General features: G+C 60.7%; 1 protein-coding gene across 3 annotated transcripts; it reads left to right on the top strand.

Moving 5' to 3' along the window:
- Positions 1 to 873: 873 nt before the first annotated feature.
- Positions 874 to 22335, top strand: AMZ1 (archaelysin family metallopeptidase 1). 3 transcript variants are annotated; one of them, XM_070780290.1, is made up of 7 exons: positions 874 to 1591; positions 14229 to 14710; positions 14896 to 15063; positions 18114 to 18242; positions 18498 to 18673; positions 19421 to 19597; positions 20981 to 22335. In XM_070780290.1, exons 2-7 carry the CDS (start codon positions 14407 to 14409, stop codon positions 21524 to 21526), a joined length of 1500 nt encoding a protein of 499 aa, XP_070636391.1. In that variant the 5' UTR covers positions 874 to 1591; positions 14229 to 14406; the 3' UTR covers positions 21527 to 22335. The 3 variants fall into 3 exon arrangements, with proteins under 3 accessions (XP_070636391.1, XP_070636392.1, XP_070636393.1); XM_070780291.1 differs by lacking the exon at positions 874 to 1591 and having other exon boundaries at positions 8205 to 14710; XM_070780292.1 differs by lacking the exons at positions 874 to 1591; positions 18498 to 18673 and having other exon boundaries at positions 8205 to 14710; positions 20981 to 21248.
- The last annotated feature ends 1919 nt before the right edge of the window (positions 22336 to 24254 follow it).

The following is a 24254-nucleotide window of genomic DNA, read 5'->3' as shown; positions in this document are numbered from 1 at the left end:
ATGGACAGGGAGGCCTGGTGTGCTGCGGTCCATGGGGTCACAAAGAGTCGGACACGACTGAGTGAACTGAACTGAACTGAACTGAGGCATAGTTACCCAGGAAGTAATGTTTGCAAACAGGTGTCCAAGGGGAGGGAAACAGGGAGCTCTGCTCCAGCCAGGCTCTGTGGCCATGCCCACCTGCTCCCACACATCGCAGGACCTGGGCGGCTCACCCCACCTCTCTGAAGTGCTGTGGGCTCCCAGGAGGCAGCGGTGGTCCTCTCCACCGCCAGGCTCGGGCACAGGGTGGGTCTGTGGACAGCCACGCACTCTGGCCTGTGCTGATTGCATGAGGCCCTTGGAAGAGGGTGTGTCTGTCAGCTACTGCTGCGTAACAAGAAATCTCAGGCCAGCAACTGAAAACCATGCTTTCTTGTATCTGAAGGGTCTTGAGGCCAGCCTGGCAGGACTGCTGCTCTGGGCTCGTTCTGTGGCGGGTTGGGGGGTGGTAGGCTCAGCCAGGAGGCCCTGTGTCTCCTCCCCTTGCTGCAGACCAGCCCAGGCTTGTTCTCGTGCTACTGCAGAGCCCATGGGAGAGCAGGCAGGAGCACACCGCCCTGTGGCTGAGCCCCACATGGTGTCGCTGTCGCCTCCGGTGGCCAAGGCCAGTTACGGGGCGGGTTCCCTCCTTCACAGGCATTGTGGCACAGAGGATGGAGGTTCAGGCGGGGGTGCAAAATCGGTCGCTTTTGCGTTTGGTCTTCCAGTGGGTGGGTGGGCGGGGAGCACGGCTTCCTTGCCCCATGTAAGTGGAGGGTGGGTGGCCAGGCCTCGGTGCTCAGGGACCACTGACCTGTGGGATGGGCCTTCAGCCAGATGCCGGGACGACGGTCTGGCCTCACTGCAAGCTTCGGTGAGCCAGGCCTGTGCCTCAGGTGACTGTGCAGCCGGCATACAGGGTTTGTTGAATGACTGAGTGACCTTCACCCTGGAGCATGTAGCCCAGAAGTTCCAGAGCCGCCTCCTCAGGTGCCAGCCTCATCCAGGCTGGGGCAGGGGCGGTATCTCCACTTTGGGGAGCACGCGCCCTTGCCTGCCGGTGGAGCCGGTGGATGCAGAGACCTCGAGGCCTGTCCCCTCCATGGAGGCCGTCTTCCCTGCTCCCGGCCGAGCTGAGATGTGTCGCCATGGAAACTGCTTGGCAAACACGCCAGCAGGCAGAGGCGGCAAACAGCAGCTCAGGCGCCTGTCGGAGTGAGGGTGGCGGGGACGGCGTGAGCAAGCAAGCTCGGCTGTGTGTGTGCCCGTGTGTGCACAGCCTGAGCGCCCTGTGTGTGGAGGGGCGTGTGTGCAGCACGCTGGGAGTGAGTGCAAGCATGCATGTGCATGCGTGTGTGTGCCTGGAGGCCAGCATGTCTGTGTGGACGTGCTCGGAGAGCCGTGTGCGGCAGGGACATGGGGTGTGTACAGGGGTGTGCATGCTGGGCTGTGACGCGTGGCAGTGCGCCCGCCTGGGCTGAGCGCTCACTATGGGCTGGGCGTTGCACTAGCCGCTCAGGGGAACACAAAACCCCCAGCGTGCTCTCACGGCTGGAGACAGACTGACCAGGTAATTGTGTGTTGGTGGCAGTGCGTGTCAGGAGGGCGCCTGGGAGGAAGTAGCCGTGGGGCCTGACACCTAAGTGAGGGGTGGGGGTCCTCCCTGTGAGGGCGAGGGGGTGGGACTGCAAGCAGAGACCTGGAGGTGAGACCAAGCGGGAGAGAAGGGGCCAGGGTGGACAGGGGGCAGCTAGGAGTGGCAGCCGGGCTCCGTGGCCCCCCACCAGGCTGGGGCTCACCCTGACTCGGGAATCCGTGCCGGGGTTGCAGGGGCTGGGTGCCTTCTAGGCTGAGGGACCCCAGAGGGAGAAAGAGGGTGGTGTCTGGGTCAGACAGAGCCGGCAAGCCTGGGACATGGCAGGCGGGGTGGCCAGGACCCTCACGGCTTGTGGGGAAGGCTGGGCTTCATCCTCAGATTCGGGGAGTCCTTGAAAGGCTCTGTGGCCACGTGGCTTCATCCCGCTCTGGGCGTGTGGTTGGACGGGCCATGGGAGGCCCGGCCTGGGGCGGGGGGCCGTCGAGGGGTGTCTCGGGGGCCGACCGGATGCAGCCTGGCCTCCTCAGGCGGCCTCTGCCTTCACCTGGGACCCTCCCCTCATCTCCTTCCCCAACCACTCCCACCCCTCCTGTGCCTGCCTGGAGAAGCTTCTGGACTGTGGGCTCTGAGTACTGAAACTGGCCACACAGCTGGGACCCCTGGAGGCAGGGCTCTGTGTGGCCAGGGCCCCGGGTCCTCACAGGCCTGCCCAGGGAGCCCATGGCCTCAAGGTCTTCTACTGGACGCTGGGCCTCCCGGGTCTCCCTGTGGGGCAGGGGTCTCAGGTCATCTGTGGGGGTGAGGACACCCCAAATCTCAAAGAGATGGCCTCAGGCAGGATCCCTGGCCAGGTTCCCATATTGCGAGCCCCCTGTGTCCACCAAACATGCGCTGGGCCACTTGCGCTGGGCAGGGGTCTCAGGTTAAACCATCAGAGTGAGTGTAGATGGTGTTCCTCTCCGCGATGCCCACGTCCTGGCTGCTCCATCAGCCCTTGTGACCACCCAGGTGGGGGTTGGATGGCCTACGTCCTTGGGTGAGGACCTGGGTGGGGCAAAGGGGAGGCCGCTGTTTGCCTGGAGTCAGCCCTGTTGCCGCTGAGCAGGATGCGGCCTCGGTTCTGGGAACCCCCGTGCCTGCCCTGCCCTGGGCACCTGGGGACAGAGCTGTCGTTGTTGGGGACGAGACAGCAGGGGCCAAGCTTCCTCAGAGCCTGCACAGGCGACATTCAGATCCAAGGGGAGCATTGCCCGGTTCCCAGAGTCCAGACTGGCCTGCGGGGACCGTGTCGCCAGGCGGGGAGCTGCTTCCGAGGCGTGCTCCGCAAGAGCCGCCGAGCCCCGCCTCTTCTCTGTTTCTGTGGGATGCCTCTGGCCCCCCCGCCCGCAGGGACCACTGTCGGGTGAGGATGGGGGGGTGGGGGGGTAAGAGGCCCAGGAGGAGAGGCAGATGCAAACACGGGGCAGGGGTCTGCCCTCTGGAGGCCAAGGACCCCCACGCCCTTCCCCAGCCTTTACTGAGCCTGTGGATGCTGGGAAGGGACCCCTGCTGCCACCAGGAGGGGCGGGCTCACTGGTGTGTGTATATGTCTGAGTGTGTGTGTGTATGTATGCATGTGTGCATGTGTGTGAGTGTATATATGTGTGTATATGTCTATGTGTGTGTGTGTATGCATGTGTGTATGTGTGAGTGTGTATATGTGTCTAAGTGTGTGTGTATGTGTCTGTATATGTGTGTGTGTATCTGTATGTGTGTGTGAGTGTGTGTGTAGTGTATGTGAGTGTATATGTGTGTATGCATGTGTATGTGTGTGTATATGTGTGTGAGTGTGTGTGTGCATGCGTGTGTGTATATGTCTGTGTGTGTATCTGTATGCATGCATGTGTGAGTGTGTGTGTATGTCTATGTGTGTGTGTATCTGTATGTATAAGTGCGAATGTGTATGTGTGTGTGCGTGTGTATATGTCTCTGTGTATATGTCTCTGTGTGTGAGTGTATGTCTGTGTGTATCTGTGTGAGTGTGTATGTGTGTGAGTGTGTATCTGTGTGTGTCTCTGTGTGTGAGTGTGTCTCTGTTTATGAGTGTGTATGTGTGTGTGAGTATGTGTGTGTATGTGTGTATATGTCTGTGTGTATACATGTGTGTACACATGTGTATATGTCTGTGTGTATATGTCTCTGTGTGTGTATGTCTCTGTGTGTGAGTGTGTATGTGTGTGTGAGTGTGTGTATGTGTATGTGTGTATATGTCTGTGTGAGTGTGTATCTAGGTACAAGTGTGAATGTGTATGTGTGTGTGTATGTATGTGTGTGTGTGCAAGTGTGTATGTGTGTGAGTGTGTATATGGTGTATGTGTGTGTTGGGGGTACCTGAGGTGAGCCCACCCCCGTAGCCCAGCTGGCCTGGCTGCTCCCTGAGGGACACGGGATTCCAGACCTTGGCGCCCGAGCGAATGCTGACCCGGAGCTCTGAAGGCGTCCTCACAGGCAGGGTGCGGGAGGTGGAGGCCCTTCCCGCTCTGCCCGCCACACCCATGGGGGGCCCTTCTTGGCCTGGGCTGCATGTCAGGCCCACTCATCCTGCCTCTGATGTGGGGGACCTCCGAGTCCCCCAGGCTGTGGGGAGCCCCAGCCAGCTCTGAGCTCCAGGGGGAGGTCGCAGGGTGCCCGTGTGCACTGGCATGGAGTGGGTACTCAGGAAACGGTCACTTTACATGGCCATTGGGCACTTCCCCAGGAGGCCTGGGGAAACTGAGGCCCGAGTAGGGCGCCCACGACCCGGAGGAGGTTGGCACCACACCCCTGCTCCCCATTCAGGCGGGCCCCAAGTCCTCCAGGCCCGAGGTGCTCCCACATCCCCCTGCCTGGACCCTGACTCAGCCCCCATTGCTGCCCACCTGAACATCACCTGCCTACCCCTCCCCAACCCACTGCTCCCGGAGCCCTAGTGAGACCCTTGTTCCAGGTCCCTGCCCCTCACCTCCCGGCTCTCACCTCCCCACAGAGCCCCACCCCCTGGATCCCTGCCTGCTTTACTCCAAACCACCGAGATCCCACTCCCCGAAGGCCCTGCCACCCTGACGTCCAGGTCTTTGGCTGTGCTGTCCCTCTGGCCGGCAGGACCCCATCTCTGCCCAGAGACCCTGCTCAGCTCATCTTGCCCATTACACATGGCACGAGCCCCTCAGCCCCTCTGTCCCTGTCTGTGCCCACAGGACGTCCGTCTTCACCCTTGTCTGCTGCCCATGGACAGAAGGGAAGTGCCCGGTCCCCACTCCCCAAAGCACAGCAGGTGTCCAAGCCTCGGCCAGATGAGTGCTGTAAGGAGCCACTGAGTGCCGAGAGCATTCTGGATGTTTTCCTCAACCCTAGGATAACCATAGGAAGCATCTTCTTATTTTCCAACTCCATTCGTTTCCTACAGCGTGGTGGTAAAGAATCCTGCCAATGTTAGAGACATGGGTTCCATCCCTGGGTCGGGAAGATCCCCTGGAGGAGGGAATGGCAACCCACTCCAGTGTTCTTGCCCAGAGAATCCTGTGGACAGAGTAGCCTGGCGGGCTACCGTCTATGGGGTTGCAGAGTCGGACATGACCGAGTGCGCACACACACACATTCCCTTCCTGAGGCTGCTGTAACAAATGACCATAAACAGGGCAGCGTGGGGGCTTCCCTGGGGGTCCCGTGGTTAAGAATCTGCCTTGCAGTGCAGAGGAAGGGGTTCGATCATTGGTCAGGGAACTCAGAGCCCACGTGTCCTGGGGCAACTAAGCCAGCATGCCACAACTAGAGAGTCCATGCACCGCAGTAAGAGCCCACGGGAAGGGGCGAAGACCCAGTGCAGCCAAATACATGTTTGAAAAATAACAGAAATTAATTTTCTTAAATGGAGTCCAAAGTCAAAGCCAGGGTAGGGCCTCCTTCCAGAGGCTCTGGGTGGGGGTCCTTCCTGGCTCTGCCGGGTTCGGGGGTCCCTCCGCTCACGGCCTCACCCTTCACCTCTGCCTCTGGTGTCCCTGGCCTTCCCTCTGTGCCTCTCCTCGTCTGTCTCTCAGGAGGAGTCCTGCCACTGGGTTTATTTACTTTCGTATGTTTAAACTTGTATCTTTTAAAACAACTTTATTGACATGTAGTTGATTTACAGTGTTCTAATTTCTGCTGTGCAGCAGAGTGAGTCAGTTATACATATAAATTCTTTTTCACATTCTTTCCCATCATGGTTTATCAGAATATTGAATAGAGTTCCCCAGGCTATACAAGAGGACCTTGTCTACCATCCTGTATATCAGTCTGCACCCGCTAGCCCCGAGCTCCCAATCCCTCCCTCCCCGCTCCCACGTGGCACCCCAAGCCTAGTCTCTATGTTTGTGAGTCTGTTTTCGTTTCGTAGGTAAGTTCATTTGGGCCATATTTTAGAGTCCACATGAGAGTGGTACCCTATGGTGTCTGCCCTTCTCTTTCTGACTCACTTCACTGAGTGTGATCGTCTCTGGTTGGTCCCTGTTGCTGGAGATGGCACTATCCCGTTCTTTCTCACGCCCGAGTGGCGCTCCACTGTGCACGAGGGCCGCATCTTCTGCGTCCACTCCTCTGTCGACGGCCGCTTAGGTTGCTTCCCTGTTTGTCTGTTGTGAATCTGCTGCGGTGAACGTGGGGCTGTGTGTATTTTTTGGGATTAGAGTTTGGTCTGGATCTATGTCCAGGAGTGGGACTGATGGATCATATGGCAACTTTTCATTTTTGGGGGGAAAAAGTGAAAGTTTTAGCTGCTCAGTCATGTCCGACTCTTTGCAATTGCATCGAGGGTAGCCTGCCAGGTTCCTCTGTCCATGCGATTTTCCAGGCACGAATACTGGAGTGGGTTGCCGTTCGCTTCTCCAGGGGATCTTCCTGACCCAGGGACTGAACCCTGGTCTCCTGCATTGCAGGCAGATTCTTTACCATCTGAGCCATCTTTAGTTTTTTGAGGAACCTCCGATTTCTGGCAGTTGACAGGGAAAGGTATCATGTGATAAAGCCTCCAGCAGAGCAAAATATGCAGAGCGCATTCCTTAAAAATTCTGTGTAAATGCTGAGAGAAAAATTATTTGAAGCATGTCTAATAGGAAGTTAAGAGAAGTAACCTCTTGATGGTTGGATTATGGAGTCTTTTTTGTTTCTTAAATTTGTTAGAACTTTTCGCATCTTCTACAATGGATGTCTATTGTTATAGGATCGTTTCTTAAGGCTTAAACAAAATTCCCCAGCAATGCTGGGGACGACGGTGACACACCCCTCAGCCACGCGTGGGGCATTTCTCCAGAATGAGGCCAGGCAGGCGGGGGTGGGCGGGCTGCCGGGAAGGCCTGGGAGCTGGCAGTCCAGAGCCGGGGCAACATTCGCCTCAAAGGAAGCCCTTATCGTAAAGGTTTCCAAAGAGATAAAGGGCAGCTGGAGGGAGCGTCTCCCCCTTGGGGCCCGTGATGATGCCGGCCTTCACGGCCAGGCTCTTCCCACCCTGGGGTGGTGGCCCCAGGTAGCTCTGGGGACCAGGCAGGAGGCTGCTGACCAGCCACGATGACCCGGAGACGGGACAGATGGCGGCCCTCACTCAAGGTACGTGTCCTGAGGACCAGGCCCCTCCCTCGGGGGGCCTGCCCCCGCAGACAGGACCCTTTTGGGGAGAGACTATGGAAACCGGGCAGGCGGCTCCTCGCCTCCCAAAATGCAGGGGGAAGCTCCTCCAGGAGGCGGGAGGCTCTTCCCGGTCACCCAGGTGACCCTGGGGTGCCCTGCTCTCAGACCCCAGGACACACACCCACTGGACCGTGTCGGGGGCCCATGGCGTTCAGCTGTAAAGGGGCACCGAACACGGAGCCCAGGCTGCTGGGTGGGTCCCCGCCTGCGCCCCCCTGGGGGTGCTCAGCCCCGCTGCTCTGCCTCTGACTGGGCCTGCCCCTTCCCCTGCCCTCTCCTCAGTTTTTTTTTTTTTTTTTCTCAGTTTTTCATCTATAAAATGGAGACAAAAAGGATAGTTATCTCACAGACCTGAGATAATACATTTAAAGCATTTAGTGTATATATTATGCCTGGCATATATATACTAAAAAAAAAAAATCATTATTACATTTTAATAGGGAGGCCACCAGACAAGGTTCCCAGGGTGCGGTGGGGGGTAGTAATGGCCGGGCTAGGCTGTGAGGCATTGGTTGGAGCTATGGCCGTGCAGCGCTGGGTAACCCTGATGCCAGCGCCGTACCAGTCTCACCTGGGGACCTTCCCTGGGCAGATCCGGTTTACCTGTCTCACCAGGGGCCCTTCTGGGTGGCTCTGGTTTACCCCTCTCATCTGTGTGGCCCTAAGATCTCAAGCCCCGCCCCTCCCCCGGTGTTTCTGCGAGTGGCAGGGGCGTCCCTGGCCGGCTGTACGGGGATCAGCAGAGGTCAGCGCCTGTAAGCCCACGTCTGAGGCCCAGGGACCCCTGCCAGCACCCTGCCCACTGTGGCCCGCGCGTGATGCCCCAGAGCGGCGGGAGGGGGGCGGCACCCACGGGCGGCCCCTCGGTGCTGACGTCACGAGGCCTCCCTCCCCATTCCGGTGGCCCACGCGCCCTGGGCCTGGCCGGGAGCGAGGTCGGGGAGCGGCGGGGAGCCCGAGGACCTAGAAGAGACCGCCCGGGCGGACGGGAACGCGCAGCGCCGGGTGCAGCCGCGCAAGCCCCGAGGACGGCCTGGCGGCGGCGGGCGCGCTCCTGAGCGGGGTCCGCGGGGCCCGCGGGAGGTGAGGCGCGGACCGGGGCGCCCAGGAGGGTTTGGTGCAGTGCTGCGCTCTGTGCTCCGCGCCCGCCTGGGAACTTTCCGGCCTGGTCCTGGCAGAGGGGAGCCGGTGGAAAGAGAGGGCTCGGAGTACCCCTCCTGGCCTTCGGCTCCCGGGGGAGGGCGACCCGCGGGCTGTCTTCCATCCTGGTGATGGGGGCTCACAGGCTGTGGGAGAGCCCGGGGCCAGGCACGGGAAGAGGGCACTGCCTGGCCGGCCCAGGTGGGCATGGAGTGCCTCCCCCCGAGCCTGGGGGTGGGGAGGGGCCCCCTGATCGGCTCGGTGTTGGTGGGGAGGAGGCTTAGTTGCTGCTCCCCAGGAAAACAGGCAACACCTCCAGCCGGAAAAGCCGGGCATGGGGTTCCGCGGAGATGCAGAACTGGGGAATGCCTTCGGGCTGGGCTGGGGAGGACAGGTCCTGCCGGCCCGTCACAGGGAGGAAGCCGTCCGCCTGGTGGTGGGGTGGACGGGAGGTGGGCGCAGCTGCAGGAAGCAGGGGTCTGCCGCCCAGCCAGGCCCCTGCAGTCAAAGCCCTCGGAGCCCCTCTGAGCAGGCGGGAGCCTGAGAAGTGTGAAACCCCAAAGCCTTTACATGGCTCCAGCACGGGGCTGCTCGGAAGGCAGGCGGTGATGAATAGCTCGCTGCAGCTGCCGGGATGTTTTGCAAAGCGTATTCAGAATAGCAAGAACCAGAGCGTGCTTTCTTGCCTCTGACTCTAAGGCACTGCCCGGTTGGGGGCAGGGGAGTGGGTGCCTGGCCGAAGGCTTTGGGGCAGACCCTCCTGTGGGAATGGAATCAACACATGTCCTTCCCTGGCCTCTGAGCAGGACCATGGACAGGTGAGGGGGACGTGGGTGCCTCAGGGAGAGGGGAGGTGGGCTGAGAAGTGTGGCCACAGTCCCAGTGTTAACAGGGGCAGGGCAGAGAGATCCCACCTGGTTAAGACTTAACCAGGTTAACTCTTGACAGTTAAGAGTTAACCAGGTTAACTCTTGATAGTTAAGAGTTCTGGCTCTTTCCTAAGTTTGCTGATTTGAGCATGTTACTTTTTAAAATTAAAGGTCATTGATTTGGGGTTAAAAAAAAAAAGTTTCAGCTCCATTGTGAAGCAAGTCTCTGAAATGGGGCCTGGCCTCAGTGTCCCCATCTGAGACATGGGCACCATATCAGCACCCCCAGCCGCCCCGCGTTGTGCAGCTTGAGTGAGACGGTGCGGGCGGGGCTCAGGCAGGTGGCTGGGGTCCCGTTTGACAGTGTATACAGAGGAGAGCCATGGATGTCGCAGAGCAGGAAAGACAGCCGGTGTTTCTGGAGGTCTCCCTTCCGGAACATTCTCTGTTGCCAAGATTAACGGTGTGCAGGTAGTGGGGAGGGCGGGGAAGCACCTGCTCTGGTGGCAGCTCCCTCCATCAGTGCCCTGCGGCTGCATCTCTGCCCACGCTCAGCTTCTGCCTCTGCACGAGGGGTGGTCTTGTGCAGAGATGACCCGGCAGGACTGAAGCGTCCCACGAGGGTTTCGCTTAGCGACCCAGAAAGGGAATGTGGCCGCCCGGGGCTCTTGAGAGGAAACACTGTATGGGCAGATGGGTGGCCGGACCCCAGAGAGAGTGGGACCCGAGTGAGTGGATAGGATCTCACACACCCTGGGGCGCGACCTGGAGCCTCCTGTCCCCTGGACCCCCAGCCCGCACTAGTCCGCAGCTAAGGCCCGTTTCTTCCAGGCTCTTCTACGTGGCTGGCAGGGCAGCGGCTCTGCCCCAGGGGTGTTGTGGGGTGTCTCTGGCTCATGCCAGGCCTGGTTTTCCCATGTGGGTGCTCCAGGCACAGGCGTGCCTACGTGGTTCTCGTGGGTTGTGATCAGCTGTCCCAGGTAGAGAATTCAGTGCGATAGTGGTCCTCACAGTCTGTTCCAGGGACCCTGCAGGGGACCCTCAGGTCAAAACCGCCTTCACGATGGCGCGGATGTGCGTGCCAGGTGTGCGCTGCCGACGGAGGCAGGACGCCGTGTTCCTGCGTTTGACACGGTTCTTGGTTTTAAGTTCAGATGCAGAAGATGGTTGATGTAACCGGATGACCCAACGTTCTCGGGATCCCCCGCGGGGTGTGATGCTGTAGCCGGTTCCTGGGGTGGAAACTCCGCTTGTGCCTTGGGTCGCTGTGGGCCGCACGACCTGGCCCTCTCTGCACACCTGGGAGGAGCCTGGGGTTTACAGTGTGGGCCCAAGTCACCCCTGGCCCTTGAATTTTTGGTGAAAAGCAGGCGGTTTTCACTTCCTGAGGCTTTGCGGAGCTCTCTGGCACCGAAGTCCTCGAGCGGGGTCCGTGGGTTGTGACGGGCAGTGGGCGCCACAGGAAAGACCCTTCGGGGGAGGAGGTCCTGGCAGGGAGTCCCAGAGTGACACGGACAGTATTTATTGCCGTTTACTGTCTGCCTTACACCTCTGTCGGAGCCTGGAGCGCCGTGTCTTGTGAGCTGTGCGGCCCTGGGTAAGTGGCCTCCCCTCTCTGAGCCTCCGTGTCTTGTGAGCTGTGCGGCCCTGGGTAAGTGGCCTCCCCTCTCTGAGCCTCTGTACCCTCGCCTGTAAGACGTGTGACTACTGAGAGCTCTGTTTCATGAAGCGGTGGGTTCAGAGGAGGTGTTGGGTCCAGAAGTGACCTTGGGGTTTGCAGCACGGTGGAGCTGAGAGGAGGGGTGTCCTCTGTTGGGGGCCTCGGTCCCGCTTTCACCTCCGTGGGGGAGGCTGAGACGCAGACCCTCCGGGCATCCGGAAGGTTCCCGCGGCCCCACAGGAGGAGTTTATAGTCACTCAGTTACAGAAAGCATAGTTCTGAACGGCCCGTGACACCAGGCAGTGGGGTAGCCGCAACGGTCGGCGGCGAGGCCTCCCGTCCGGCTGCAGCTCGTGCGGGGCGGGTACTGGTGAGCGGAGGGTCTGGGAGAGCCCGGGGCAGCTGTGCAGAGCCCACGACCTGCATCCAGAAGCCAGAGCAGGTCGGTGAGGTGCGCGTGGTGTCAGATGCTCCAGGCTGGCCCTGGACGCGAGCTGGCACTGCCTCCTCTCTGCCCGGTCCAGCCTCACTCTGGGCAAGGGAGGCCAGTGGGACCAGGCCTGTGTGCCTGCGAGGAAATGAGGCCCAGTGGCGCTGAAGCTCAGAGGGTCACGTTCAGGCCAGAGCCCTGCTGGCCTTCAGAGCACTCCCTCCTCAGGGTTTCCCAAGAGCCCCTCTGTGCCTGTGGCCCTGAGTCCCGGACAGCCAGGAGCCCGGAGCCCGCTGACCATGCCTAAAGCTTCCTGGAGGGCTATTCTCCACCCCCAGGACACAGGGGAGGAGGGCTTCCTAGAGCCCTGAGTCCCCTGTGTGTCTGTGCGTGCACACGCGGGCGTGTGCCGCAGGGCCCTTGCACATGCCCCTCCAGTTGGGACCTCTCCCAGGCTCCCCTCTATGCGGCTCCTCCCTCCAGTCTGCTCAGGCCGTGCCTCCTCAGGGACACCCACACTGGTCACCCTCTTGCAAAGGCAACACAGCCACGGCCATCTGAGCCCCAGCCCCGGCCAGCCTCTCCTCGCCAGTAGCGTTTATCACCTTCCAACACACCAGACAATCCTTAATTTTTATCTTCTCTTCCTGTCTGCCCCGGATCTCTAGAGTTTAACCCCCCAGCCAGGGCCCTCTGCTCTGTCCACAGGTGTAGGCCAAGCCCCACTCAGTGACGGTCAGCTGGAGGGAGGGTGCCACAGGGGCTCCACCCCGGGAGCCTGCCCGGCCCCCTGGGGATGCTGACCACGTCCTCCTGCTCACACGGTCCGTCCTCACGGGGTCCTCCTCACACGCTGTCCACGCCCGGGAGAACTCGCCGCTGTGGCGCTGTGGTCCTCAGGTGCCTGGTGTTTTCCCCCACAGCCCGGGAGCAGGCTGTCCACCCCGTTACAGACCGTCAGTGTCGCCCTGGTGTCTGGCGGCACGGAGCGGGGTCAGGGCAGGGGTCTGGAGAAGGTGGCGCTCTGCAGCTTCGGGTAACAGGAGCTGTGGCCCTTGAAGATGGGTGCATCCCGGTCTCATCTCTGATTCTTGTGAGTGGTGTGGCTTTGCTTGCTTGCTCGTTCCTGCTCAGTTACTCAGTGTCCAGCTCTTTGCAGCCCGATGGGCTGTAGCCCTCCAGGCTCCTCTGTCCATAGGGTTCTCCAGGCAAGAAAACTGGAGTGGGTTGCCATTTCCTCCTCCACGGGATCTTCCTGACCCAGGGATCAAACCCATGTCTCTTGCATTGGCAGATGGATTCTTCACCGGGGCACTGCCTGCGGAGCTCATGGCTTCGGTTGCTGGTTTTAACCTTATTCTGCCTCAGTTTCACCCTCTTGAAAAAGAGGGTAACTGTCCCCAGCCCCCTGTCTGGAGCGGAGCTGGGTATTTAGTGCTGTTGGTGATGATTTTTATTTGCTGCTGAGCACTTAGAATCTTGGCGGGTGGTGGGGCTGCAAACTGGCGTGACCTTTCTGGAAAGCAGTTTGGTGGCACAGACGGAGAGCCCTTAAACATCCATACACAGCATCTTCCAGGAACGTCTCCTGAGGAGATGGAAACACACCCAGGTACACATTGCAGGGTTTTTAGCCAGCCATTAAAATGACATTAAAAAAAAATAGGCTGTTTAAGGATTTGGGAGAGCACTCATCATACACTAAGTCAAGAGGATGTAAGATTTCACACACAATTGGATGTTACATTTGTAAAATGTATGTGCAGAGAGAAATATGCAATGCTGTCCACTGGCAGGAATCTCAGTAAGCCTTCAGTCCTGGCTCCCTTCCCCTCATCTAAGCCAGCAAGTAACTCTGAAGAGAATACACCCGTATGTGTGAGTATGTGTGTATATATGCACACATGTGTATAACATCCCTGGAAAAAATCATACACATATAATTTTCCAGAGGAAGGTTTATAAATTATACATACACCTAGTTTTCTTCTCTATATGAATACATGTATATATATTTATTTGTACATATATGAGTGGGTACGTGTGAGTTTCTTTTCTGGATCAACACTTTAAACCGGGGTTAACAAGGTGGGCGGTCTGTGTGATGAAGAACCCACCTGCCAGTGCAGGAGATGGAGGGGACGACCCCTGGGCGGGGAGGTCCCCTGGAGGAGGAAATGGCAACCCCTCCAGGATTCCCGCCTGGAGAATCCCTCGGACAGCGGGCCTGGCGGGCCACAGTCCTTGGGGTCGCACAGAGTGGGGCTCAACTGAGCATACATGCATAGAGGAGTGTGGGCTCCTTTCTTCTTTCTTCCCACAAGAGCAAGGCTGTTGCTGTCTCTCCAGCGCGGGCTGGGAGGCCTCGCCACTCTGCTCTGTAGAGAAGGGTTTGCGGGTTTGCGTCGCTGCCTGACTTTCTAAATCAGGACTCTGCCGTTCTGGCCTCAGTCCCGATCTGTTCTCTGTGCGGCTCCTCCGGCTTGTTCTCTCTGTCGACTCCCCCTCCATCTCTGTTGGCGAGGCTCCCCCCGCCCCACCCCTGCGTCTTTGGGGAGACTCAGTCAAGCGCAGGCAGCTGGGCCCTTCCTGGACGCTCTGCAGGGTGTGCGGTGGGAGGGGGCAGTGTTCTGATCCACACGAAGGCGCTGGCCCGCACCTCTGGTCTGGGGGAAGCCCTCTCAGTGCAGTGACCGGTCACCAGCCTCCCCGCCGTCCGACCCCCCGGCCTCCCCAGGGGCTCAGGGCCTCCCCTCTCCCTGCTGGTGGCTCCCCTGCTGGCACGGTGCTGGGGAACTTCCAGGGGCTCAGTGGAGCACATCCCTATCCCTGCAGGCGCCGACAGGCCAGGAGGCCCAGCGCCAGGTGGAGCCAGGCCTCGCGGGTCCTCGACTCCCGGTCTGTGAGCGGGGAGCCCGCGTGGCCGCCACGCTCGGCCCCCAGGAAGGCTGCAGACGAGCCGGTGGCCAGGCCCTGGGCGGTGCGTGAGCCGCCCTGCGAGGCCAGGCCCATCATGCTGCAGTGCCGGCCGGCCGAGGAGTTCAGCTTCGGGCCCCGGGCCCTGAAGGACGCGCTGCTGTCCACTGACCCCGCCCTGCGGCAGCTCTACACAGCCGCCTTCTCCCCGGCCGAGAGGCTCTTCCTGGCCGAGGCCTACAACCCCCAGAGGACGCTCTTTGGCACACTGCTCATCCGCACGGCCTTCGACTGGCTCCTTAGCCGCCCCGAGGCCCCTGAGGACTTCCAGACCTTCCATGCCGCCCTGCCGCCCCGGAAGCAGAGCCTCGCTCGGAAGCACATTTACCTGCAGCCCATAGGTACCTGCGCCCATGGGTACCTGCACCCGTGGGTACCTGCAGCCCATGGGAACCTGCAGCCCCTGGGTACCTGCGGCCGCTTTCTCACAGGTCTCCTGGCTCCCACCTGGGTCGGTGTCCCGGGTGGGGGCTCTGAGGAGGGGACAAGGGGCTGGGCAGGGCTGACGGTGCTGCTCTGCCCCCAGGTCTGAGCGAGGGTCCAGCGGGCAGCGTGCTTCTGGACCAGCTGCGAAGCTGCACGGAGGCCTTCTTCCTGGGCCTGCAGGTCAGATGCCTGCCCTCGGTGGCGGCCGCCTCCATCCACTGCTCGTCCCGCCCCGGTCAGGACCCCGACAGGCTCCAGCTCCACACGGGTGAGTGCGTGTGATGTGTGCACCGGTCAGGCCCCACAGCCCGGCTCGTTCGGCGTCTTCTAGTGGCTGGGGCCGGGGGGCGGGGGGGCCCCCCACCCCGGCGGTCGCTGCAGGGCGTTCAGGGCGGGTGCCACCCCAAGGGGGTGTGTTCCTTTCTGTGTTCCGGCTGTAGCTTCAGCCCCTTCCTGGGCACAGCCCTCCCGCCCCCGCCCCCCAGCGTCTGAGTGGGGCCTGAGCACTGACTGGCTTGGCCCAGCCCCTCCCTGCCCCGCACGACGTCTTCACGCCTGTGGCTGCTTCTGCCCCACTTGGGAGGAACCCAGCATCCGCCCACCCACCGCAGGGGCCTTGGAGATCCCAGCGCCGAGATGCAGGGGTCCAGAAGTCTGCCCTCTGCTTGGTGAATAGATCACCCCCAGTCCCACACTGCACGGACTGCAGGGAAGGAAGGGGACCCAGGAAGGCTCGGGGCAGGTGGGGCGCAGAGCTTGTGAGGGGCTGAACTCCTGTGGCAGATTCCATGGTTTCGCGGCTGCGTTTGTTTCCTGGGGACACTGTGACAAAGCACAGCACCAGGGGGCTTAGAACAGCAGCACTGCATCATCTCATGGCCTGGAGGCCAGAATCCTGGCCCGGGTCAGCAGGTCCTGCTCCCTCTGACGGCTCCAGAGCCCCCCCCGCCCCCTCCTGGTCACCCCCGGTGGTGGCCGCGGTCCTCGATGTCCCTCGCCTGAAGCTGCCTCACAGCCTGTGTGTGTCTATTCTTGTCTAATAATGACTCCGGGCAAACTGCATCAGACCCACCCCGCCGACTTCTTAACTTGAAAGTTAAGTCGCTCAGTCGTGTCCAACTCTTGGTGACCCCGTGGACTGTAGCCCACCAGGCTCCTCCGTCCATGGGATTCTCCAGGCAAGAATACTGGAGTGGGTTGCCATTTCCTTCTCCAGGGGATCTTCCTGACCCAGGGATCGAACCCAGGTCTCCCTCATTAGAGGCAGACGCTTTAACCTCTGAGCCACCAGGGAAGCCATCACGTCTGCAAACCCAGGGCCCAGATAAGGTCAGGTTTCAGGTACCGGGTGTCAGGACTTCCGCGTCCCGTTCTGGGGGTCACAGCTCAACCTCTAACAGGCATCACTGTCAGCACCACCCCAAGACCTGACACCTCTCGGTCTCTCCTCCAAGGCCTCGGCCACTCGCCTCAGGTCACACCTGGACCTGGGCTGTCCGGACAGTGGCCACCCGCCACGCGTGGCTGCTGAGCACACAGACGCACACCTGCGTTGATGACTCGGCGTGAAAAACGACGTAAACAATCTAACTTTTTAGTATTTGATATATTAAATTTTTGGATATGTTAGGTTAAAATGCATATGCTAAAATCCATTTGATCTTTTAGTTTTTAAAGATTTTATTTTTTTTTGGCATCGCTGGGTCTTCACTGCCACATGCAGGCTTTCTCTAGTCCTGTCGAGTGGGGGCTACGGGCTCTGGGCGTGTGGGCTTCAGTACTTGGAGCGTGTGGGCTTGGTAGTGGGGGCACACAGGCTTTGTTGTGCTGAAGCATGGTGGATCTTGCTGGATCAGGGATCGAACCGGCGTCCCTTGTATTGCAAGGTGGATTCTTAACCACTGGACCACCAGGGAAGCCCTGATCAACTTTAAAATTAGTAAAACGTAAGTCTTAGCTATTGGAGAAGGAAATGGCAACCCACTCCAGTGTTCTTGCCTGGAGAATCCCAGGGACGGTGGGCTGCCATCTCTGGGGTTGCACAGAGTTGGACACGACTGAAGTGACTTAGCAGCAGCAGCAGCAAGTCTTAGCTACACGTTCAGCTCACACTGTGTTCCTGTGGACAGCGCCGGGCTAGGCCTCGTCAGTACCGACAGCAGGGTCGTCTCTGTAGCTGGGGCTTCAAGCAGCTCCCTCGCAACGCCTCCCCCGGGGTTTCCCGCTCCACGTGCCCTGTTGCATGGCTCACAGGTCCCAGGTTGTCAGGCCCAGCCCCTGGCTCCATGCCCGCTCTGGCCGTCGAGATCTGCCTCCTGCCTGTGCCTGGGGCCCTCACGTCTCCGCCTTCCTCTTATTTCTGACCTTGCTTTTCCAGCGGAGGAAATGCAGGCAGAGGGGAACTTCCACGCCCCCTTGGCACGGCTGCTCGCCTGCAGCCCCAAGCCCTCTGTCCACGGGTGGACGCCCAGCTCCACATCACGGCCCTGCCCGAGCCCTCCGCCCTCTCCCGGAGAGGAGCTGCTGCTACTTCTTGACTCACCTCTGCCCCCTTCTCTGCCCCTTTTTATAGCCACACCTCATGGAAAGGATCTTTCGCTCCCTCTCGCTCTGATCACTCCAAGACCGTCTCCTGGTTGTAGACTTGCCACTGCTCTGCTCATTGTCTCTGGGCTCCTCCACGTCCCCACCAGTCCCAGCTCCATCTCTGGCGTCTCGTCTGTCTACGCCCGCTATGCATAGTTACTCAGCAGTAACTTAACACCTTAAATGACACGCATTCTCTTAACAGCTCCGAGGATCAGAGTCTCCCTGAATTAAAATCAAGGTCAGCTTCGTTGCCCTGCAGCCCCTCCAGGTCTCTCTCTGACCTTCCTGCTGCTCCCGGGAGGACCCTGGTCTTACAGCAGGTCCAGCTGGATAATCTAGGATCACCTTCCCTCTGGGAGACCTTTCATTTAATCACATCTGCCAAGTCCCTTCTGCCACGAAAGGACCACAGGCGCGGGTCCCGGGGGCGAGAGGCAGCGTCTCCAGGGCCGTCTGTCAGCTGCGCAGGGCTGCCGCGGCTCTTCCTGTGAAGCACTTTTGGGAACAGAAACCCTGAGCGCTCTCTTGTCCCTGAGGAGGCCAGGCCCCTGGCCCCCTTCACGTCGTGCACCTTGGCTGCTCTGAGCTCTGACCGTTCCTCACGGGATGTCACTGGCATATCTGACTTTGGGATGAGCTGGTGGTGCCAGGCAGGGGAAGAGGGGAATGGCCTGAGGGCGGGGGCGCCCAGTTGCCGCCTCACTGTGCCCTCTGGCCCTGTCTCCACAGATGGCATCCTGTCCTTCCTGAAGAGCAGCAAGCCGGGGGATGCTCTGTGTGTGCTGGGCCTCACGCTGTCCGACCTGTACCCTTGCGAGGCCTGGACCTTCACCTTCGGCACGTTCCTTCCGGGGCACGGTGAGCCAGCGCCCGGGGCCCCTGCCTCCGCCCTGTGGCTTGGGCACAGGCCTGGAGCTCTCGGGAACGTCGGCCCCTCGCTGTGGCTCCCAGGGCCCCTCCCCGGGAGGGGAGGTGTCTGCCCCAGGCCGCCTTCATGGGGACACCTGGCAGGGCGGGGCCTTCAGGACCTGTGCTCCTTGGCGGGGAGCTTTGCCCCTGGGCTCCCTGAGCTGAGACCACGCCTGGCACCCCCGCCTCTCTGCCTTCCCCCAGAAGTGGGCGTCTGCAGCTTTGCCCGGTTCTCGGGGGAGTTCCTGCCGCGAGGGCCCAGCACGCCTGACCTGGTGGAGGTGGAGGCGGAGGTGGCTGCAGATGGCCCCGAGGTGCCCCTGCAGGATGGAGGCCAGGCCGTGTGCTTCAGCGCCCTGGGGATGGTCCAGTGTTGCAAGGTGGGTGTGGAGGCCAGGGGCCGTGCTGCTGAGGTGGTGGAGAGGACGGGGGCCAGGGGCCGGGGGCCGTGCTGCTGAGGTGCTGCTGAGGTGGTGGAGAGGATGGGGGCCAGGTGCTGCTGAGGTGGTGGGAGAGGACGGCGGACAGGGGCCGGGGGCCGTGCTGCTGAGGTGGTGGAGAGGCCGGGGGACAGGGGCCAGGGGCCATGCAGCTGAGGTGGTGGAGAGGACGGGGGACAGGGGCCGGGGGCCGTGCTGCTGAGGTGGTGGAGAGGCCGGGGGACAGGGGCCCGGGGCCGTGCTGCTGAGGTGGTGGGAGAGGCCGGGGGCCGTGCTGCTGAGGTGGTGGGAGAGGCCGGGGGCCAGGTGCTGCTGAGGTGGTGGGAGAGGACGGGGGACAGGAAGGGGGAAGGGCTGGGGGCTCGGCAAGCTCCCAGGAGAGGCTGGGAGGTGGAGTCGGACAGAAGGACGTGCATGGACAGCCAGTCCTCACAATGTGCTGACCACCCGTCACTTTAGGGAGTATGGACACTAAGGCTCAGAGATGCCAAGTGCTCTGTCCACAGTCACACGGCTCTCAAGAGGCAGGGCTGGGATTTGAGCCCTTGCCTCTTTGATGTCCAAACCTCCATGCTGCCAGGCCCCCAGAGCTGGCCTTTCTGCCAGCGTGTGCCCCTCCCCAGGGGTCCCGGGGTTCTGGTGGGCGGCGGGCTCCAGGCTGCAAGGCGGTGGCCCCGTCTCCCTCAGGTCACGTGCCACGAGCTGTGTCACCTCCTGGGCCTGGGAAACTGCCGCTGGCTCCGGTGCCTCATGCAGGGCGCGCTGCGCGTGGACGAGGCCCTGCGCCGGCCCCTGGACCTCTGCCCCATCTGCCTGCGCAAGCTGCAGCACCTGCTGGGCTTCAGGCTGGTGGACAGGTACAAGGTGAGTGGGCGGGGCAGGAACGCGGTGAATGGGCGGGGCCGGGGCGGGAACGAGGTGAGTGGGAGGGGCCGGGCAGATACGAGTGGGAGGGCGGGGCCGGGGTGGGTACGAGGTGAGTGGGCGGGGCCGGGGCGGGAACGAGGTGAGTGGGCGGGGCCGGGGCGGGAACGAGGTGAGGGGGCGGGGCCGGGGACGGTACGCGGTGAGTGGGCAAGGCGCGGTGTGGACGCCCGCGCTGTCACTCGGGGACTTTCGGGATCCGGCTGAGTCCTCGGCCGGGCGCCTGGCCGGGTGCTGGTGGCTGTCCCGCGGCGGAGGGGGATCGGGGGCGCCAGGCTCCTCTGTTTCCCAGCAACTCTAATTAGAGCCGGTCTCTACCGGGCACTGACCGCTTGCTAGACCCGTCCTTGCACGGCTGTCCGCGGGCGGCGCCGGCCTCACCGAGGGGCCGCGCAGCATCGCTTTCTCCCTGCTTGGGCGGAGAAGGGAGCGGAGGAAGCCAGAGCGGCCGTGGAGGGGCGGGCAGCGAGTAATCCCGCCCACCCGGGCAGGGGCCGGGCCGGCGGGCGGTGCTGCCCTCTGCTGCCAGCTCGAGGAGCCGCGGGGAGCGGGGCCCGGAAGGGCCCAGGGAGCCAGGGTCATCGGCCCCATTGCAGACCCGGGGACGGGGCTCTGAATTCACAGGTCACAGGCAGGTGGTGATTCCTTTTCTTTTTCTCTTCTTTTATTGGAAGCATAGTTTATTTACAATGTTAATTTCTGAGTCACAGAGTGATTCAGTTATATACATATGTATTCTTTTTCATATTCTTTTCCATTATGCTTTATCCCAAGACACTGACTAGAGTTTCCTGTGCTATACAGCAAGACCTTGCTTATGCATCCTATATATAATTGTATATGCTAATCCCAAACTCCCATTGCTTCCCTCCCCCACCCTTTACCCCTTGGCAATGGAAAATCTTCTCTGTGAGTCCGTTGCATAGATAGGCTCATTAGTGCCGTATTTCAGAGTCCACACATACGTGATCTCATATGGCCTCTGTCCTTTCTCTTTCTGACTCACTTCACTTAGTATGATAATCTAATTGCATCCATGTTGCTACAAATGGCATTCTTTTTTTAATGGCTGAGTAATATTCCATTGTATGAGTAACAGTCCATTGCATATATGTGACACATCCTTATCCATTCATCATGAAAACTGTGAATAATATGTCAGGCTTGCAAAGCTCCTGCAAGTTTGCTGTCTTTAGAGGTTCTAGTCTGACATCTGCCCGGGGTCACGGGCATGGTGGGGTCTCCTCGAGTGGGTCTCCTGGCGGCTCCCTGGCAAGGGACGTGGCCGGTCAGGCCAGCTCAGCCTGTGTCTCTCCCTCGTAGAGACTCTACGCCTGGACACAAGCGGCAGCAGGGACGCAGCCGAGCCCAGCGGCGGTGGGGGAACCGTCTGTGTCGGAGGACACCCTTCCCTGCAGTGCAGACTCGGGGCTGTGTTGTGAGAGCGACTCGGAGCCGGGCAGCAGCCTGTCGGAGCCCCTGTCCCCCGACGCCTGGAGCCAGGCCTTCCCCGCGGGCCTCGAGCTGGATGCTGAGGACGGGCTGGGCTCCCTGGCAGCCGCGGAGGGCCCGGGGGAGGCCCTGGCAGAGCACGGGCGCTGGCTGGCCGCCTGCATCCAGGCCCTGGAGAGGGACGTGAGCGAGGGGGAGCTGGAGCGGGTGGATGGCGCCGTGGACGCGCTGGCCCCCTGGGACCTGTTCACGGGGCAGCTCCCGGCCTCCCGACAGGACCTGCCCTGTGGCCGCGACGGCGCGGGGCTGCGCAGGGTCCTGGGGGACACGTTCTCCTCCCTCCGGAGGAGGCTGAGCGCTCGCAGGCCGTCCAGGGCCGAGTCACCCCTCCGGTGCCAGAAGGCGGAGGACGACTAGCACGGCCAGTGTGGCTCGTCCAGTGCCTACCTGTCCCCAGACACCGCTGCCCGGCCGCCGGGGTGCCGCAGGCCTGGCAGGGGCAGGAGGGACGGTGACTCGGGAAGCAGAGGGTGACGCAGCTGCACCCCCAGTCCCGAACGTGGCCTCACGACGTGGCTGGCAGAGGACCATCCCATCCGACGTGGGTGGGGCGGCAGGTACTCACTTCTGCAGCCCGGGGTCTCAGCTACTGCAAACTCAGCTTCCAGAGCCCGCACACGGGGTCTCCACTCAGAGGGGAAGTCACGGCCGTTGTGTTTCTTTCTAAACTGACCACCCCCCACCCCTCCCACCCCGCCCCCCCCCACCACGAGCCCATAGAAAGGGTCCTCTGCTGCAGTCTAACTGCATCCTGACCCTTGACATTTGCCGCGGGCGTCTCCCTGAAGCTCGGGGTGGTCACCACTGCTACGGGACCCTGTGCCCACAGACCTGCCGTTTCCCTCGGTGGGGAAGGTCCCAGGTGCGGCGGGATGGTGTGGCCCCGCTGGGGCCTGCAGAGCAGACCCCAGCTCCATTCTTGGGACAGCTGGACACAGGAGGCCTGGACCCCACATCCACGAGGGCAGGGGGATTAGGGTTTTGTTCAGAACATCCGTGTCTGTTTTTTGGTCTAGTTCTGCCAGTTGCTCAGAGAACAAGCGATTTAGATGTTAAAACACCCACCGCCCCAGTAGAGGCATCTGTCTGCCTTTAATTCTGTCAGATTTTGCTCCCGGTTCTCCAAGGCTCCTTCTTGTACACACACATCTGATATGTTTTCGTGACAGATTGACCGTTTTCCTTCTCACCTGCCCTGGGCTGTGGCTCACGAGTCCTGCGGAGATGCTTCCGGTCCCAACAGCAGGGCTCCCATGGTGTGATGGGTAGCGGGGAGGGTTGGGGGGCCCGGGAGGTGGGGGCAGCTATCTTCCCGTCTGGGGAGAGACAAGAACGGGGCAGCTCCTACGTTTTGCACAGAGCTTAGTTTGGGGAGGCTTTCTAAGAACAACAGTACAAAATACACATAATCAGGAGGGTGGTCCCACAAGCACCGAAGCCCGAGGCTCTTTGTAACCTGACCAGGCAAGTCCCAGACCAGGGAGACATAAAAGGGGTGTTTCCACCCTGGAAACAGAGCAGCAATGCCGCAGCTCTTCAGACCTCCATTCTGTTTTGCACGAGGACCTGGAGGTACCTGATGGAGAGACAGATGAGCCGGGCTTGCAGAAGTGTGCTGGGGCAGTCCCCCCCAGAGAGCAAGGCACAAGAACAGGAGGCGGTCCGGGTATCTCTGAGCAGACCATTCACACCTGGGGGCGTAAAGCCCCAGTAGCTATCCACTCAGGAGGCTCGGTATGGTCAGGGAGCTGGGAAGGTGTGCCCCGGTCCTGGGCTGGAGAGTCTGGCTTGTGGGATGGCCCAATTGGGGAGGGATGGTGGTGGGGGGAGCTGTCTCGTGGCTGCTGAGGACCAGGGCTGGGGTCCCTGGCGGCCAAAGGCGGGACTTCCTGGAGTCCCGTGGGAGAGGTGTGGCCTCTCAGGACAGCCGGTTCCAGTAGGGCTCACGCCTCTTCACGGGGGAGTGGTGAGGTTCTGGAGGAGCATGGGCAGTAGGAAAACACTTGTGGAAACCTGTCCCTGTGAGCACACACTGCCGGCTTGGCCATCACACCTGCCACACAATCTCACCTGCTTTCCTTCTGCAGGGAATTAATGACTGGAGAGACTTACCTGGTCTTCCAGTGGTTAAGAATCCACCTTGCAATGGAATGTCTTCCCTGGTGGCTCAGATGGTAAAGCGTCTGCCTACAGTGAGGGAGACCTGGGTTCAATCTCTGGGTCGGGAAGATCCCCTGGAGAAGGAAATGGCAACCCACTCCAGCATTCTTGCCTGGAGAATCCCGGGGATGGAGGAGCCTAGTAGGCTACAGCCCGTGGGGTCACAAAGAATCGGAAATGACTGAGCTACTTCACTCTCACTCTCTGCAGTGCAGGGGACTCGGGTTTGATCCCTGGTCGGGGGACTGAGATCCCACCTGCCACGGGGCAATTAAGCTCTAGTGCTCTAGAGCCCATAACCCACAACTAGAGTCTGAGTGCTGTGATGAAAACTCCCCCATGATGCAACACAGGTCCGGTGCGCTGCAGCAAAGCCCGATGAAGCCCCCCAGCACACACAAATAAGGACTGGAGTGACGTTAAGAACACATGCTCAGCTGAACCCTGGCTCAGGCTGGGGCCGGGGGCTCAGGGGCTCAGGGGGGTCATTACCAAGTTCTCAGCACCATCTACCTGTGCCCGTGGCCTCTGGCTCCCAGCCGTGCTGAGTGTCCCCAGAAAGCATCCTGAAACGAGGAGGGACAAGCCACTTCCTCCTTGGCCTGCACCAGCTGCAGAGTATACTTTGAAGATAGCTGCTGGGAGGGACGTTTCTAAAATAAAAAACTTCTAGGAGCAGAGATTACAGCTTCCTTCCTCTGCTCCTGCCCCTGCGGGGAGTGGGGAGCAGCTGGGGACGGCCCCCAGGGAATGGCTTTGGCGGGGCAGGGGCATAACCAGCCCCATCTCTTGAATCAGTGTCTCGGATCGCTAAGTCCAGGCTCGAGACCCGGACGCTGGGCACCTTAACGGGCTGAGTTGAAACAGCTGCAGATAATGGTTTCCGAGAAACGAGGGCCCTGGCTTTTATTTCTGCTGATGCATG

This window comes from Bos indicus, chromosome 25, assembly GCF_029378745.1.
Source record: "Bos indicus isolate NIAB-ARS_2022 breed Sahiwal x Tharparkar chromosome 25, NIAB-ARS_B.indTharparkar_mat_pri_1.0, whole genome shotgun sequence".
Lineage (NCBI taxonomy): Eukaryota > Metazoa > Chordata > Mammalia > Artiodactyla > Bovidae > Bos > Bos indicus.
This window is presented reverse-complemented; position numbering and strand designations above follow the sequence as displayed.